General features: G+C 44.3%; 3 protein-coding genes across 3 annotated transcripts in view; all 3 read right to left on the reverse strand.

Annotated features, from left to right (window-relative positions):
• The window catches only part of LOC136437521 (apolipoprotein(a)-like), a 36,526-nt gene extending 34,758 nt beyond the window's left edge, over window positions 1-1,768 (reverse strand). Inside the window, exon 1 of the mRNA XM_066432136.1 lies at window positions 1,723-1,768. Within this exon, the coding sequence (XP_066288233.1) occupies window positions 1,723-1,768 (46 nt within the window). The remainder of the gene's footprint in view (window positions 1-1,722) is intronic.
• Window positions 1,769-3,039: 1,271 nt separating this feature from the next.
• LOC136437522 (serine/threonine-protein kinase MARK2-like) lies at window positions 3,040-9,735 on the reverse strand. The gene is made up of 7 exons (XM_066432137.1): window positions 9,703-9,735; window positions 9,169-9,288; window positions 8,335-8,534; window positions 7,463-7,518; window positions 6,696-6,849; window positions 5,842-5,984; window positions 3,040-5,029 (listed from the first exon to the last, which is right to left on the reverse strand). The coding sequence occupies exons 1-7, from the start codon at window positions 9,733-9,735 to the stop codon at window positions 3,102-3,104; spliced, it is 2,634 nt and encodes an 877-aa protein (XP_066288234.1). The 3' UTR covers window positions 3,040-3,101.
• A 3,221-nt stretch (window positions 9,736-12,956) lies between these two features.
• Window positions 12,957-16,501, reverse strand: part of LOC136437523 (prokineticin receptor 1-like) — a 33,343-nt gene continuing 29,798 nt past the window's right edge. Inside the window, exons 5-6 of the mRNA XM_066432139.1 lie at window positions 14,940-15,045; window positions 12,957-14,294 (exon numbers count right to left, since the gene is read on the reverse strand). Coding sequence (XP_066288236.1) covers window positions 13,833-14,294; window positions 14,940-15,045 — 568 coding nt within the window. The 3' untranslated portion in view covers window positions 12,957-13,832. The remainder of the gene's footprint in view (window positions 14,295-14,939; window positions 15,046-16,501) is intronic.

Below are 16,501 nucleotides of genomic sequence, written 5' to 3' on the forward strand. Positions count from 1 at the left end.
ATACCTAGTTAGTAATGTCTGGCATTCCGGCAAGAATTCCCAGAATTTTACAGGTATCCGTTTGTGGACCCGCCTGTCATTAATTCTATACCTTGTTAGTAAGGTCTGGCATTCCAGCACGCAGGTCGATGACAGATGACCTACTTACGTGGTGTCCGATTTCGTAATATTGGGAGCGTGTCACATGGAATCTAGTGTTCTTGGTTCGAAAAGGTTTTCAACCCACCCCAGTTGATCTATTATCACAAGAACTTGTTGAACACCATGCCCCCCTCCAAAAAACCCTCTGTGGACACCATATCTTCAGACTGGCTTGGCAGACGCCTTACTGACTTAGTGCTTTTTTAACAAATATTATCATGGCAACTAAAGAGTGCTACGTTGGTATTTTCTTTACAGTGAAGTAAGATCAACCCAGACACCTTCGCTATGGCAATAATCTTTCATTGCCACACTTATTGATTTTTGATCTGTTGCATGTATACTTTTGGGTACTTGTGTTACTTATGTCTCAACAACCCTCTGTTACTTATGTTACAATTTCGTCAGAAGTTTATTTTTTTGTTACACTGGTGATTTAATTGTTTTCTAGTCTAGGCCCCATTGAAAATCAATTTGTCAAAATTGAACGGGCTGACTGGAGCTTATCTGGCTGACTGGAGCTTCTCTGGCTAGCATATATGATTTTCGCGCCCGGTGTAGATCTGTTTGGAGATTACTTCTTCTCGTCTCTTTGTGATGTTAAAGATATAGGTTGAGATGGATTTGCTTGATATAGTATGGTCAAAAAGAAAAATGAGTTTTTTAATCAAACCGCAGTTGGAAGCGATTTGGGTGAAAACAACATGACTTGAGGCCGAAATACATGCATCATTCCTTTTTCATTTGCAGACATCTAGACGGTAGTACAGCTTTGTACTTTGGTCACTGATTAGTCTGTTTCGAGATAAATACCACCGTGGTTAATCTAGAAAAAGGACACTAAGTATTAGTAACAACGACACACACGGGAATGCGTCAGCTGGACACACACTTACAACGAACAGTTTCATTCTTCTCAACTTAAATCTGCGGAATTCCTTTTTTCTTAAATTTCCAATAAGATCGTTACACAGCATTTTGTGTTGTATTCGGTTACTTACATTTGTCCCTGTGCCCCTGTTTACGTAGATGAAAAGTCTTTAAAAAAGTGACTGCACGTGTTTGTACAAAGAAATAAACGTGCGTTTGCTCACAAATGCTTGAACAGGTGAAACCTGCATGCATAGTCATCCTTACTTTACAACGCTTTGCCAGGGACCAAGGAGGATTTCACACCTCGAGCACGTTAAAGAACCCACCACACTTATCGAAAAGAGTAGGGGTCCTTCCCGGTGTGAGTGGTTCAAAACCTACAGCCCTATGGTCGCACATGGGGCAATTGTCGTATTGAGGTCACCTGAGTTAGCCCCGAATGGCAGCCGCTCCAAACCCTTACGATCTAGCCCCGCCTATTGTGTACTCCTCGCAATTCAGCCCCTGGCTGCGAAGAGAGAGTAGTCGGCCCACCCAATAAGAGGATAAAACATGTTCATGAACATACACAAGGAGTCGGATTAAAATATTGACGGCTTTCAAAACTTACAAATGGCTGGTTATGACAATGAAAAACCAACCATAGTCTAGATGTCCCAATAAGTGGGAATGTTAACCCGGGAACCATGGTCCATACATGTATCTTACCTGCTATAAGTCCCAAGGCCGCTAGGAACGACGTGGTCAGTGCCATGCTCGATCACAGACGCAAACGTTCTTAAAGAAGCTATCCTTAGCGACGTCTTGTTCTTCAGAATACACCTGTATATCTTAAGAAACCCTGCGGAGGGTTGGAGCTAAGCAAAGATATCTCCCCCACTACTAACACAACGGGAACTGAGTGTAATGATTAACAAAAACTACACATGTGATTCAGATAAGCCTGGCGACCACGTCCTTTGGTGGCATGGCAAATGTCGAGAGGGTTCGTACGCATTACAACAAACAAAGATGGCGAATTTGATACGAGAGATGTGTTTCTAGGGAATGATACTAGTTGTTGTTACTAACATCAAGTAATTGTATGATTAGAGGTATATGGTATTGTTATGTCTGTAGCCAACCGTAACTCAAGTTAGACACTTATTGTTGAAATAACATATTTGCTGGGGACAAAAGAAAATATTTGCTTCCGTCGCCTCTCTTTGAGTTTGCACAGTAATCTAAATGTCTAATGGTTTTATGACATCTCGTTGAAATGGGTTTAATTTGTGCTAGGTTTTGTGTGATTGAATTCTCCTTCGTACAGGCGTCATAAACATGCTTCAGAATGTTGACTGTCGTGAATAGAGCCTGTCATTTATTAACTTTTGTTTGTCGAAAAATAGGTTAAAGTGGATATTTGTACGTCATACACAATCTTTCGTGTGAACACCTGATTGTATATACTCTCCAAGCAGAGGTAAGATCCATGGTATTTTCGACGTATTTTCGCGGTATCTTATACGTCTTTCTACTTAAAACGGAAAAGTAGAAAGACGTATAAAATACCGCGAAAATACGTCGAAAATACCCCGGATCGTACCTTTGCTTGGAGAGTAGATTGTATATACTGTTATTCTTGATATTCAGTTTGAATGATATTTTGTATGATTATCCCAGTATTACATGTCTGTATTATTCTTGTGGATTTCAAGACTACGTTATTCAGCCTGTTGTACAATAAGGTCATTGGCAGCAATGTTATTTTGGGTTTCTTGTGTGTCAATCTGTGAATAAACCATTTAAATTATATTGTGTGGTTCGGGAATTCAGGTTATTGAGAAGGTAGCGTTACTTACATCTTCATATTAATCTTCATCTAGATTATTCACTTGCGACAGGACTAACATAGAAACCACATAATCTTAATACTCCTGTACTGTTTTATTGAGTTTCTTGCCACTTCTTGAACTTGACTTGTGTTTGAATCAACTGTGACGAATCACTGTGACGTTTTCCCCTTTTTTTTCATGAAATTTGCATGTGTAGACTCATCACATGTACAAATTTTGTGATATGTATATTGATGATATTGTTTTGAAAATCTATGGTTGAAAATCTATCAGTCGGTTTCTCTCGTTTCCCCCAATGTCATCAGGACTCCTTTTCCTCGTTTGGATCCTTCCCGTTCTTGGGTGGGGCGTTTGTCGGGGCCGTTGAGCATCGCCGGCGGGTTTGGTGTCCGTCGACGGGATCTGGCCGACTAACTGGCCCGCCTTCCAACTGGCGTCTATCGGTGGCAGCATACCGCCTACTCTCACCTTCTCGACGCGATTCCCTCTTTGACTGCCGAATTTCTTTCTCGCCTTGCGGTCTCGAGTGTGGATATTCCTTCTACCGACGGCGGCACCCTCGCTCCTTTTCCCTGTCAAGCGCACCCCTTTTTTGCTACTTTTCGTCCCAGCACAGACGCGATCAGCGCTCCCTCTTTCAACCTTGAACGGAACTGCAGCGCTCGGCGGGGCCTCCTTTTCTTCCAGGTCGAAGGACGACGCATCTCCATCGGATATTTGTTCTTCTATGTTTTCGTCCACAACTTTCATCAACATCTCCGGAGGCGGGGAGGGTCTTTCGGGAGAAGCATCTCTCTGCTTGGAGTAAAATGGTGAAGCGTGGTCGCTCCCTACCTCTTGAACGACCCGTGCCTTTGCGGACCAGTGCTGCCTTCCCGTTGCTTGTTTAGTGGACGTTGAGTCTCTCTTGATGGAAGAGAGAGCTGTTTTTACGGCACATTTGTTCTTTGTCGTCGTCTTTTGGGGTCGTTTGTTCTTTGTCGTCATATTTTGGGGACGTTCTTCACGCTTTTTCGGAACAGGTTTCTCTCGGCGCTGGACTTTTTCATCTCGTTTCGCCATCAGCTGATCTCCTCCTGTCTTGTGATCTTTGGTCTTAAGACTTGACGCAGTTTCTTCAGAATCTTCTTCGAAGTCGTCGCTATACTCATAATCACCCTGGACGCTTTCGACTGCAGTGCGGATTGGAGCTTCGACAGAAGTAAGGACTGGAGATTTGATAGCAGTGCGGAATGGAGCTTTCTTTGTCTGAAAGCGCTTTCCATCGCCAAGACGGTTTGTCTTCTTCTTTAAAGTATTTCCACGATCCTTCCGCGTGACCGTAGCGTGATCTTCGGCGAAGGGCTCGTCCATTTCTTTATGTGCGTTATTTTCTGCTAGTTGTTTTGTCTGTTGCCTACGGGGTGCTCTTCTCTTGATGTTCGTTCTGTTTTCAGATGAGACGTGGTTTCCTTGTCCATCACTCGACGGTGCCATTTTTATCTTCCCCTTAGTCCCATCGTCAGATGGCTTGCTTTGTTTGTTGGATTCTTTCTCGGAGACTTGTTTGTCAGTAGTTGTAACTGTGGCATCTTTCTCCTTCGCCTTTCCTGTCTCGGGCTTTCTCCTGTTTTGCTTGGTGTTGCGCTTTGCACCTCGCCTCTGTTTTTGATCCGGAGATTCCGTTTTGTCATGAAATTTTTTCTTCAACTGTTTGGCCTCAACGTAAGTAGGTTCTTTTGAGATGTTTCCACCCGACGTCTTGTCCAACCTGGCACGTTCCCGCCGACGTCTTGGGTGTCTGCCATTAGGAGAGTTTGCAGACGCGTCCGTGGGTTCATCCTGACTGAGTTCCCCTGGAGTCATGTATAACGGAGAAGGTGCTTTCCGTCCATCCAGGTCTGAATCCAAACCAGGTCCTACCAGTGAGGAGAAACTGTCCACATCACTATTTGGCGTCTCTCCCTCAGACGACTTGACTGTCTCTTCATCATCCACCTGGCGGATATTCTCGGCATTACAGCTCGACCAGGTGTCACTCCCCAAATCCTGATAGTGCTCTCTGAACTCCTGCACATTTTCTAGAACAGTACCTTCCCAAGCGTAGGCTCCCCGCATCCAGGAATAGGCGCTGATACGCTTCAGACTGGGCCGCCTCTTCTTGTCCACTTGTAAGATCTTCCTGGTTAGGTATTTGGCATCTGCGGCAAAAGTAACATTATGACATGTATAATCAACTTTTAATTTGCACCCTTCTTTCCAGAAAACGCCATACGGGACGTTATCTATACGTCTTTGGAAGCTATAAATTTCATTAGCCACAAATTATAGAAAAAGTGGGGCGTTTTTTGTCTTCTTTCGCGTCCAAAAAAAGACGTCAAACCCAACTTGTCTAGATATAGGCCACAAGACAGTAGTCAAGAATTGCTATCTAATACATGGTAATCATGTAAGAAAGAGTCTGTCAAAAGTCACCTACCTGAGTTTTAGTCCATGAAAAACATGCATTGGCAAGTTTCAATCTAGAACATAATTTCAACTTTCTAATCGGCACAACCCCTACGAATCCGGCCATGTTTACAAAAATTGACCTTTGACCTCCTTCTCTACCTGATAATCACACAAAAACACCATACTTTTACTGCCCACAGACACCACAAACATGGATGAAAGTCTGATTTTTTAACAGATTAGGAAGGTAGAAACCCATACCTGTAACAGTCAGCTCCAAAATACCAACACATCTTAGAAAAAGCCCCCTTTACAGCTTCTTTTACCAAGGGTACCAAACCTATCTATAGGCTAAAAGTGGGCCTTCTGCGCCTGCGCCATTACTGGAGTGTGACCTATAGCCGACACTGGTATTGTGAGATGTCTCTTGTTGCAACGACGTCAATCAGTGTCACATGTTTGTCCCCTCTACCATGTACTTCGCAATTAGTCTTGCATGAACTTGCAAATAAACTTTCTTATACTGTACATCCCAACCAGTCTAATCTCATATCACAGGTACCTTCTGACAGATGTATGCTCCTGCTGAAGTCTAGCGGTTCCTCCATTTTCTGCAGCAACATTTCCCTCCTCACCTCCCTGTCCCAGTTTGTCGATACGTTATACGGTCTCACTCCGGCCAGCATCGTGTAAAACACGACTCCTCTGTACATGAAGAATCAGTCAACTGTTATCACCAAGTACGGTCATCCTCACTGTATATCACAACCCCTCTGTACATGAACATTCAATCAACTAATCATCATGTACGATCATTCTCACAGAACGAGACAGTCTGTGCATCTTTTTGTGCATCTCTGACTGTTTTCTTGTCTCAGGACCACCCCCCCTCTCCCCTTCCAATATGTTACAATACGTTGACAGTCTTGTATACTACCATTGGGACGAAATGCGCAACTCTTGACTAGTTAAGCTTTTGCCTTTGGCATACCATTGTAGCTAGTGATCTGTACATCATTTTGAATCTCTAACTGTTTTCTTGTCTCAGGACCCCCCCCCCCCTCCAATATGCTACAATATGTTGACAGTCTTGTGTACTACCATTGGGACGAAATGCGCAACGTTTGACTATTTGAGCCTTTGCCTTTGGCACATCATTGTAGCTAGTGATTGTTGAGATTTTACACATGTCATATATCGTCCGTTTATTCGTTCAGACCCTTGCAGTGACACATAGGGCAGCAAGTTTTCTCGCTGTTTCAGTAGCAGGATATATTTTAGAGGGCAAATATTGCTAGGGCCGAGGTTGCTAGCCCTTCACCTAGAGGCACCTCCTCGAACACGGGCCCCTCCCCAGGATTTGTAACCGAGGTCTCCCAGTTAGCAACTACTAGCCACAGAAATAAGTATACATACAGACTCCATATGTCCGCCAGCACACCGTTGTAGGGTTCGGAGCGGAGGATTTCGGGAGCCATGTACTCCATAGAACCACAGAACGTTTCCAGACGTTTCATTGGTCCGTAGTCACGCATGTAACCTTTAGTCAGCTCCGTGGCAAAGCCGAAATCTACAAATGACGAAACCAAACACATTTTGAACGCAGAGTTGAGGATTTTATCCTAATATGCTGGAAATCACCCTCTTTAAAGCAGGACCCCTATCGCTCGATTCGTTGGCTCGCTCGCGTAGGGGCCCTGCTCTTTATCCCCGGTAGACACGGTTCTGGCGACGTCGCCACCAAAACAGCTTCAGCCAGTCAGAGGGTTTGCTAAACCTCATCTAGAGCAAAAGCGCAAAGGACGCTGGGAAGCTATCAACCAATCAGGTTACGTCTCACATACGTTACCTTACGTTCAGAACAAATTAAGCGCCAAATTGTGCCAAATAAGGATAGCTCTTTAATCATTCATGAGCAACTGTCAGTAACGTCATATGAGGGAGGGTGGATGGCTGGAAGTTGGAAGAACTGAAAAGCGGTGAAGATTATGGAAATTGTGGAGAGCTTGGGGAAGATCAAGCAATTTCATCGGTAGAAAATAAAGCAAGCAGAGAAACTTCTGTCTATTTCTATAATAATATGATAATGGTTTATTTCTATCGTCATCCTGGTCCCTTGGTAGAGACATAACATGGAGCTTTTGATACCTTTGGTGAATCAAACCTCAGCCTCAAGTGCTTACCCGAAATCTTGACGTTGAATTTTCTATCTAGGAGAATGTTTTCGTCTTTAAGATCCCTGGAACAGATGAAGAAAAAAAATCAACTGACAACATGATTATGTCTGTTTTCACTGTTACGGTTCACCTAAGCTAAGGACAAACATATTTGATCCTTGGTAAAATCATTGAACATCGATGGTAAACAGTGCTCGAATCTCTCAAGCTCTATCACAGACAACAGTTCACCATTCTCTTTCGCAACCTATACAATATTCCTTTGGGAGAGTCTGCTAAACAGGGCAAAGGTTTCTACTTTTATGGGCACGACCTTTAACTAGCTGTCGGCCATTTGTAAGAAGCCAATTGTAGAATAATCTAAATGTTTTCATTAGGTAAATACGATTCTCCGATTGGATGACAGCTGGCTAGAGACCACGTCCACAACTTAGTGGAAACTTCAGCCTGATTTAGCAGAGGCACCCTCCTGAAAGCAGAGCCCCTATCGCTCGATTCGTTAGCTCGCCCTCGTAGGGGCCCTGCTCTTTAGCCCCGGTAGACACGGTTCTGGCGACGTCGCCACCAAAACAGCTTCAGCCAATCAGAGAGTTTGCTAAACCTCATCTAGAGGAAAAGCGCTGGGAAGCTATCAACCGATCAGGTTACATCTCACATCGTTACTTTAGGTTCAGAACAAACTAACCGCCAAATTGTGCCAAATAAGGATAGCTCATTAATTATTCATGAGCAACTGTCAGTAACGTCGCCAGAACCGTGTCTATACCGGGGCTAAAGAGCAGAGCGAGGTGACGAATCGAGCGATGGGGGCTCTGCTTTCAGGAGAGTGAACAGAGGCCGCGGAGGAGGCTCTCCGTATGAGAAAATCCCGTCCTGACCTGTGCACGATGCCCTGCCTGTGTACATACTGCAGCCCGTCCACCAGCTGGTTGGTGAAGCGGCACACCACGTTCTCGGGCAGACCGACGCCCCTCCCCACCCGGTACCGCCGAACGAACACGCTGAGCTGGCCCTCCTGGGCGTACTCAAGCACCAGGTACTTCCGGTCCGGTGTCTCAAAATAGTCGAAAAGGTAGATCTGTAAGGTTGGCGGGAGAATCTAACTGTCAGTTTGGTTACAGGTTGTTTCGCTTAATTGTCAGTTCGCTATAGTACTTTTCACTACATGGCACAAAGTTCTTTCGCTACATGGCACAAAGTTCTTTCGCTACATGGTACAAGCTCTTTCGCTACATGGTATAAGACTAGTTCTTTCGCTACATCTGAATGTTATTTCTCTAGATAGACTAGTAACATTAGAAATGGGTTTACTACAAACACTTACGAATTGTCAGCGGAAAACGTAATAGGACAAATTTTTCGGCCGCATGAAGGTCTGAGTCCGATGATTTTCATACGTGATTGTTTGTAGTAAAACCATTTACAATGTTACTAATCAATCTAGAGAAATAACATTCAAATGTAACGAAAGAACTTATACCATTTAGCGAAAGAACTTGTACCATGTAGCGAAAGAACTTTGTGCCATGTAGCGACACAACTTATGCCATGTAGTGAAAGCAACTGTAGTGAACTGGCAATGTAGCGAAACAACCGGTTACCGTCAGTTTGATTTCATTATCACATTGATTTCATTATAGATATGTAACGTTAACGTTACATTCATCTTAGTTTAACTTAGTGTAATACAACTGCACAGAATAGCTACTTACCACGTGTGGATGGTCAAGGCGGTGTAGTATTTCGACTTCCCGCTTGAGGGCCCTTTGGACAAAATGCTTGTCTGTCTCCTTTTGCTGGAGGGCTTTCTTATGGAGGATCTTTATCGCCACCTGTAGATCAAAGCCAAGCCCATGTTTGCGAAGAATGGCTAATGCAATTTAGCTTGGTCAACTCTAGCCATATGAGAGGGCAACCATTTGGTTGTTGGCATGAAAGCTCCACTACCTCCCGAACAGGCCCACTATCGCTCGGTAATGTTACCTCCCATAGCGGCCCTGCCCTTTCAAGCCTGTAAAATAGCTTCTGGCGACTTTACCACCAAAACAGTTTTCAGTCAATCAGATGGTTGGCTTAAGCTCATCTAGAGTAAAAGCACAAATGATGCTATCAACCAATCAGGTTACGTCTTACATCGCTACTTTGGGTTCAGAGCAAAAATAATGGCTGTTTGTGCCAAATAGGGCAACCTCGTGAATTATTCATGAGAAAATGTCAGTAACGTCGCCAAATACGGTTTTACAGGCTTGAAAGGGCAGGGCCGCTATGGGAGGTAACATTACTGAGCGGTAGCGGGCCTGTTCGGGAGGATGGAAAGCTCGTCAGGGTTGGTAAATTACATATTGAAAAATAAGCTATTCTCCAACTCAAAGACATTTACTCACCAACCTTCTCTCAACCGGGACGGGGGTGGCACCGACTTCCGGCGAACTTTGACCCAGTGATGACGTCACACGTACGGAAAAAATCACGTGTGTACAGCACTTTGGTCAGATAGCTGATGATGACCGAGAGATTCGGTCGAAAATTCTTTGAGTTGGAGAATAATTTATTTTTCATTACATATTTGTTTTTGCTATGCCATGTTGTTACGCCAAGAACAATGTTGGCTCTGCGCCCTTGAGTGTCGTCAAAATTAGGGGTGCTCACTATCGGTCCGGAAGTACACAAGATCTCCGATAGGTGCGCTGCTATGCCGTTCTTGGTCCTAGCTTAGGGTAACCATCGCAACAACATAATACCGTACAATTCTTTAGTGGAAGAAAACCTACAAAAGTTGCATTTCTAGAACCTACATTTAGTATTGAAGTTCTAGCGTGTACTGGCGTGATGTGAATGTTCAACATATACCGTTGTCAACGAAGCAATGTAAGTTGTATGGAAAAGATGCTGAAAGCTTTATTAACATTACCCCCGACGGTGCCCTTGGGAAAAGCACGACTTTCCTCACTTCACTCAGGCGTAAATGAGTACCTAGCTCATGATCATCTACTGTTAGGGACGTCCCTCGGATAGGGCGTTAAATGGAGGTCCCGTGTTTGAGGAGAGCCACACCCCGCGCACGTAAAAGAACCCACCACACCTTTCGAAAAAGAGTAGGGGCATGCCCCGGTGTGAGATGGTCCCAAACCTACAGTCCTATGACCGCACATGGGTTCACCCTAAGTAATAGGCTCCGGCTAGTTGGGCAGCCCCGGCATGTACATGCTGAACCAATAAATAGAAAAATAGATAAACGTTATGCATCACTGAACGCACCATTTCGTGGCCCTTTATCTTGCCGTCCTCTACCAGCCTGCGGTTGTCAGTCGCCGCCAGTCGGACCACACCAAATGAACCTGTCCCCAGTGTTTCCTTCAGGATGTACCCGTACCGCCTACACTCCCACTGTGCGGTGTCACCGTCCATACTACTGTCGGATGTGCTGGAGCTACGGGGTCAGGAAACAACCGGGTGGACACATTGGAAAGTAATGCTGCGTACCGGTACTGTACCGTAAAAACTGATTAGGTACAGGTCCAAAATACCGGATCATGAAGTACCGGTACTGTACCGATATAAATTTACACCAAGTATTTGCTTATTTTGTGACTGATCTCCTGACCTCATGCAACACCAAACGTGACCAAAGTCAGGACACCTTTGAACAGCGTAACTGATATGCAACAGATCATTCAGATCAGGCAGGCCGGGAGTTTTGATAGCAAGGCCAGGGAAGTTTGGCGGTAGAAAACCTAGTTAAGTTCTTTGAATAAAGGTACTGACAAGCTGAAAACAGTTCAGAAAAGCACATTTTAATTTTTCAAATTGTTCAGGTACAGGTCCGGACCTGTGCCTAAACCTCTGTACCGGTACCTGTACCTGTACCTGATGTTACGTTTAGGTACGCAGCACTATTGGAAAGTGTGTTCTACTGTCATGCATGACGGCTTTGGGATGAACTCTTTTAGGAGATCTGCAAGACTTCGAGTCTAGTGTAAAGCGAAACTTCACACAGGCGACAACCACGTGTGTTACCGTGTTCGATCTGACATAATTCGAACCGAACGTGTGTTCCATTTGGTGTCACCTGAGGTCATTCAAAAGTCTCCACTGTAAACCCGAGCTGTCATGCCCTTTTCCTGGTAGCCTCTACCAGGGTCCGCGGATCGCTGGGAAAATAGTAGAAATCGGCCAAATAGAGTGAATAGTATGCCAAGGGTAGTCCGCTATACAGGGAAGCTCAATAGGCGACCCACGGAGCCTGTCGGGAGTCGGCCTCAAAAAAGGGCATCAAATTAATCCCCCGATTATCTGTACAAAGGAATTAGCTAAGCGCTGAAGGTCATTTAGGTCGTGGGTCACCTATTACGCTTCCCTGTATAGCGGACTACCCCTGGCATACTATTCACTCTATTTGGCCGATTTCTACTATTTTCCCAGCGATACGCGGAGCCTGCTAGAGGCTATTTTCCTGGGTGCCTCGCATCAGAAAAATACTTTTTTCACAACTATAAACCGTGCTGAAATTCCCGATGTGTCAACGGTCACAATTTATGGATGTGTGTCAGATTAGTTCACTGCAGTTTCGAGGCAATCGGGGAAAAGCAGGTGCCGTGCTAGGCTTCCTGTCATTGAACGTAAAGCGGACGCGAAGCTATAGTATACGAGAGAAGTAGACTACGATGTCTAGGATGACAATGTCAAAAAACGACTGTAAAGCGGACCTTAGCAAACGGTAGCTACAGGAACAGAGAGGTTCACTGATAACCGAATAACATTCAGCCCAACACAATGGCCCAATCTTGTTTTCTCTTTAACCTAACCTAACCTAGTTTTACTTTTCTAACGCCCACGCCCAATATCAAACGTCCATACACACCTTTTATGACCATCCGTGACTCGCCCACTTTCAGTCATACTCTCATGCTCCGCCTCTGACGACATTTGGGTGTTTGAAGGACAGAGCGGTTGAAGTCGTGAGACTCTTGACTGAGGATACCCAGACCTTACACTTACCCTAGCCTGGTATCAGTAACTAGCTGACTAACCCTGTCCTACTTAACATATTCAACAATCTACGAAGCCTGCTGTTGTTGTTGTCAAGCTCAATCTTGCTTACAATGACATGATGCTAGGAGCGCATTGTTGTTGCATCACAAAAACCGTTTCCACAACAACAACAAAGAACAGGCCATCGAATCGTCGAACATGGTTACGTCACAATATTCGAACATGGAACGTTTGCGGCGAAACGTGGTTCACAAGCGACATCGTGCGGCCAGTGAAGTTTCTGCATTGAGGTTTTACTCAAATTTTCTCATCATAGTTTCCATTCAGTCGAGAGACGAAATTCTAACGTTTTTCAGATGATAGATTGATGCATTAAGAATTATGATTAAGGTAGTTGCTTTTGTAGTCTATGCTACTAGCTACTCGAACGTTTAAATTCATCTTTGAATTACTGAATTGGACGTAGCTTATTCGGGATTCGGAAAATATAACAGAAGATCAGTAAATCTACATATGGAAAACCTATTTATTGAGTCAAACAAGCAAACAGCTTATAAAGACGCAACACTCCGATCAAAATCACTGAATAGAGCAGAAACCAACAGGCACACATTGTTGCATATACATCTGATCGAACTGGAATGTCTTGGATAGCATCAGTTACAGTACAAAACTAGACACTTTGTCACAAATTCACAAAATAAGACGATACATTTCTTTTCCGGTTCGTATTAGAGCCTGTAGGTACGCGTATCTGGCATTTTTGCAAATGCTGCATGCATATAATTACAAATAGTTGTGAAAGGAAGGTTCGGTGATGTACAGTATTCGTGTCTTCTGTTGCCTGTACAATCTACATGCCTAGAATAGTAAACGAATATTGTTTGCGTAGATCAGTAATAGCCAATCGTTTGAATGGTAACGGCGCCCAGTCTTGTTGGCGGCTAGCGGACGTTTCGACTGGGCCAAAGCTAAAGCCCCTGTCACACTTGTGCGTATATACAAGTCCGCCTGAGTTGCGTATTAACATGTTTTTGGTTTAGGGTTAGGGTTACGAATAAGTGATTTCTTAGGTTCGATCACTAGGCTGTACAACGGTGGGTCGAAGTAGAAAACAACTTTTCCCCCGTAAACCTTACTTATATAAAACCAAAAAAAAATGTTAATGCGCAACTCACGCGCCCTTGAATATACGCACAAGTGTGACAGGGCCCTAACAAGGCTAAACTCCAGCCTAGATCATTATGGCGTCTCATCATAACTGGACAGATCAGCATGATACTATCATATTAAACGATACTATAGGTATAATCACTCTGGGTATTAGAATAATATTTCTTGTAGAATCAAAAATATTCTGAAAGGACTGGGCAGTCTCTTCGCTTCACACGTGGGTTGATCGAGACTCCTGGACGAAGGCGTCCACACGCACAGGTCTGAATATGGTGGAAACCAGCAGAGGGTTTTTTCTGGCGTTCATCTCAGCGTCGCCTCTCCGTCTGGCGTTCGCAGGCGCCACCTTGCGGTTTTGTCTCGCATCCCACGCGGCCTTGCAGCTTCTGGGGATCTTCTTGATGTACTTCTTGATGCTGTCGTTCATGGCGATGTAGACCACGGTGTTGATCATGCTATTTCCCATAGCCAGGGCCTCGACCACGTAGAAGATGGGGAGGTTCAGCTTGTTCTTCGATAGGCTGTAAGGAAAGTAGTCCCGGGCGACGGAATATCCATGGTACGGACCCCAGCACAGCACGAAGAGCACGAGCACCACCACGAGCAGGCGAACACTCCGCCGCTTGGAGCGCATGATGCTCTGGTTCTGTTCGTCAGTTCGGAAGCCGGGAACCTACGAAAAATGAAATAAATAAAAGGGAATACGTGTGATATTTTACATGCTTTCTTACCAATGGTATACTAGTAATGTGATCATAATACTTTGCAGTCGAAGGTTTATGTTGAACAAATTAGCTATAGTCAAATATGTGTTGCTTGCTTAAAGGCAATCCAAGCAATATCAAGGCCCGAAAGTCGGACTTTGAAAGCCAAGTTATTGAGTCATTTCCATACATGATTAGTTCAAACAATGTATAGCGACGTCCATGATACAAAAATATGACGTCGTTGTAATGGGAGAACTCACTGAAAATCATCGCCGGGATTTTTGTAGGCTCGCGAAACTAAGGGGTTCATCGTATGGCATGTTTTTTGCACGGTTTTAAAATGCTCAAAGTATGAAGTTATTACACAAATGTGCTAGACAGTGTTAGTAAATGTCACTACAATAAAGATTTCAGTCTTTTTTTAAGTTCCACTTTTTGGCTCCTAATATTGCTTTGGTTGTCTTTACACCAATGAGAAATGATATATGCTGCAAACCACAAATTGACCCTCGGTCCCATTTCAGCTACTACGGTTGTCATATTGTTCATCAGGTAGAGCAACAACAAATCATCTGAAGTTGTTTCTCACGATATGTTTTTCAGAACCTCACCTGTCTCTTCCATATCTTCCGCACGATGAAGACATAGCAGAACGTCATGATGATGACGGGGATGACGAACTCAAGCACCAGCATCGACAGGTAGTACGCCTTATACCTGTGTAATAAACACGCCTGGTATATCATCGACTGATAGTACGCCTTGTACCTGTGTGATAAACACACCTGTTATATCATAGACAGGTAGTACGTCTTGTACCTGTGCGATAAACACACCTGTTATCTAGGATATTTGGAGTTTCTTTTTACACAACCAGGAATCTCACCTGCTGACACCTGTTATCTCGTTGACAGGTAGTACGCATTGTACCTGTGTGATAATCACACCTGTTATATTATGGGCAGGTAGTGGGGCTTGTTTTAGTCTGGTTAATACACCTGTTACTTTAATGAGTGTCTTGCGCTGTATTATGTAGTAGAATACAAACACTGTTTTAACAAATTTTGAGTTTTTTAAAAGAAATTTTCGTCCGGGAGATATGGCCATAATCTGCTCCAGCAGCTCTTTGCTAGTTCAAAGAACTTGTCTTTACTGTAGACACGTGCGGTTTGAACTTTTGTCAGGCATGACCCATTATTTCAATGCAAACTGTCTATGGACACCGCCAGAAAGTTCTTTGTTTGCAGCTATTCTCCTTGTCCCTGGCTCACACTGGTCGTAATACTTTTCACACTCTTCGCCGACCATTAAGATAACGATCTCCACTTAAGTTGAGCTATGGTTTCCGACTTTTCCCGTCGTAACTGCTAGATACGTTCTCCTTCATCAAACTAACATTCCGAGCTCCTTCAAGTCGGAATCAGATAAGAGCAAACGGCTATCTATAGCAGTAATGCTTAGGTCACAATTGCGCCGGTGCCCGTCGGGGATGTAGCCCCGGCCGGGCTCTGATGTTTGGGGGGCACCGGCTGTCGTGGTCACAATTAAAAGTTTCCTTCACGCTGCCCTGCAGGGGTCCCGGGGTGCTCCGGCGGGCACTCGGTGGCATTTTTGTAAAATTTTCATTGTCGGTCTCCGGCAGGTACCCGTCAGTTGCTCTGACGGTGTCTTGTAGTGACCCCTGTGGGGTCCAACAGGGTACCGCGTGCTTATCACATCCAGGTGGGGCAGTTGTAGGGACCCTGCCGAATGCCCCGCGAACGACGGTCGGGCATCAGGCAGGCTCCTCGTGGGCACTCTCGGGGGTATATAAAACTGCACTGGAGCTAAATAAAAAACACGACATACGAAGTTTACGCCTTAGTTCTACTCATCTGATCTGTAACGTCACACACTTGACCCGGTCTTAAGAAGTACACACACTTGCTCTGTGCACTTGGTTTGTTTCAAAACAATAGTTAATTCTATACTCTTTGGCGATGGCACCAACATATCCCTTTCCCACAAAACTTTGATTCTCAGATACAACTGGCTAATTAAGATATGTGGTAAGTACATGGTTTGAAGCAAATGAGTTCCAAACAAAGTCTACAAAGACAGATTGCCTTATTTTATGAAGTAAAAATCAAAGTTATGATATCATTAAGGCCAAAATGTTCCTAATAGAAACAGA

This window comes from Branchiostoma lanceolatum, chromosome 6, assembly GCF_035083965.1.
Source record: "Branchiostoma lanceolatum isolate klBraLanc5 chromosome 6, klBraLanc5.hap2, whole genome shotgun sequence".
In the NCBI taxonomy this organism is placed as follows: Eukaryota; Metazoa; Chordata; class Leptocardii; order Amphioxiformes; family Branchiostomatidae; genus Branchiostoma; species Branchiostoma lanceolatum.

What these genes read in the sequence shown, in the direction of transcription:
- LOC136437522 (XM_066432137.1), bottom strand. Translation starts at nt 9,735, where the DNA reads ATGTTACCTCCCATAGCGGCCCTGCCCTTTCAA. An exon ending in TAGCGGCCCTGCCCTTTCAA is followed by an intron (nt 9,289 to 9,702) that starts GCCTGTAAAACC and finishes TTTGATCTACAG; the next exon opens with GTGGCGATAAAGATCCTCCA. An exon ending in ATTCAACGTCAAGATTTCGG is followed by an intron (nt 6,850 to 7,462) that starts GTAAGCACTTGA and finishes CGTCATTTGTAG; the next exon opens with ATTTCGGCTTTGCCACGGAG.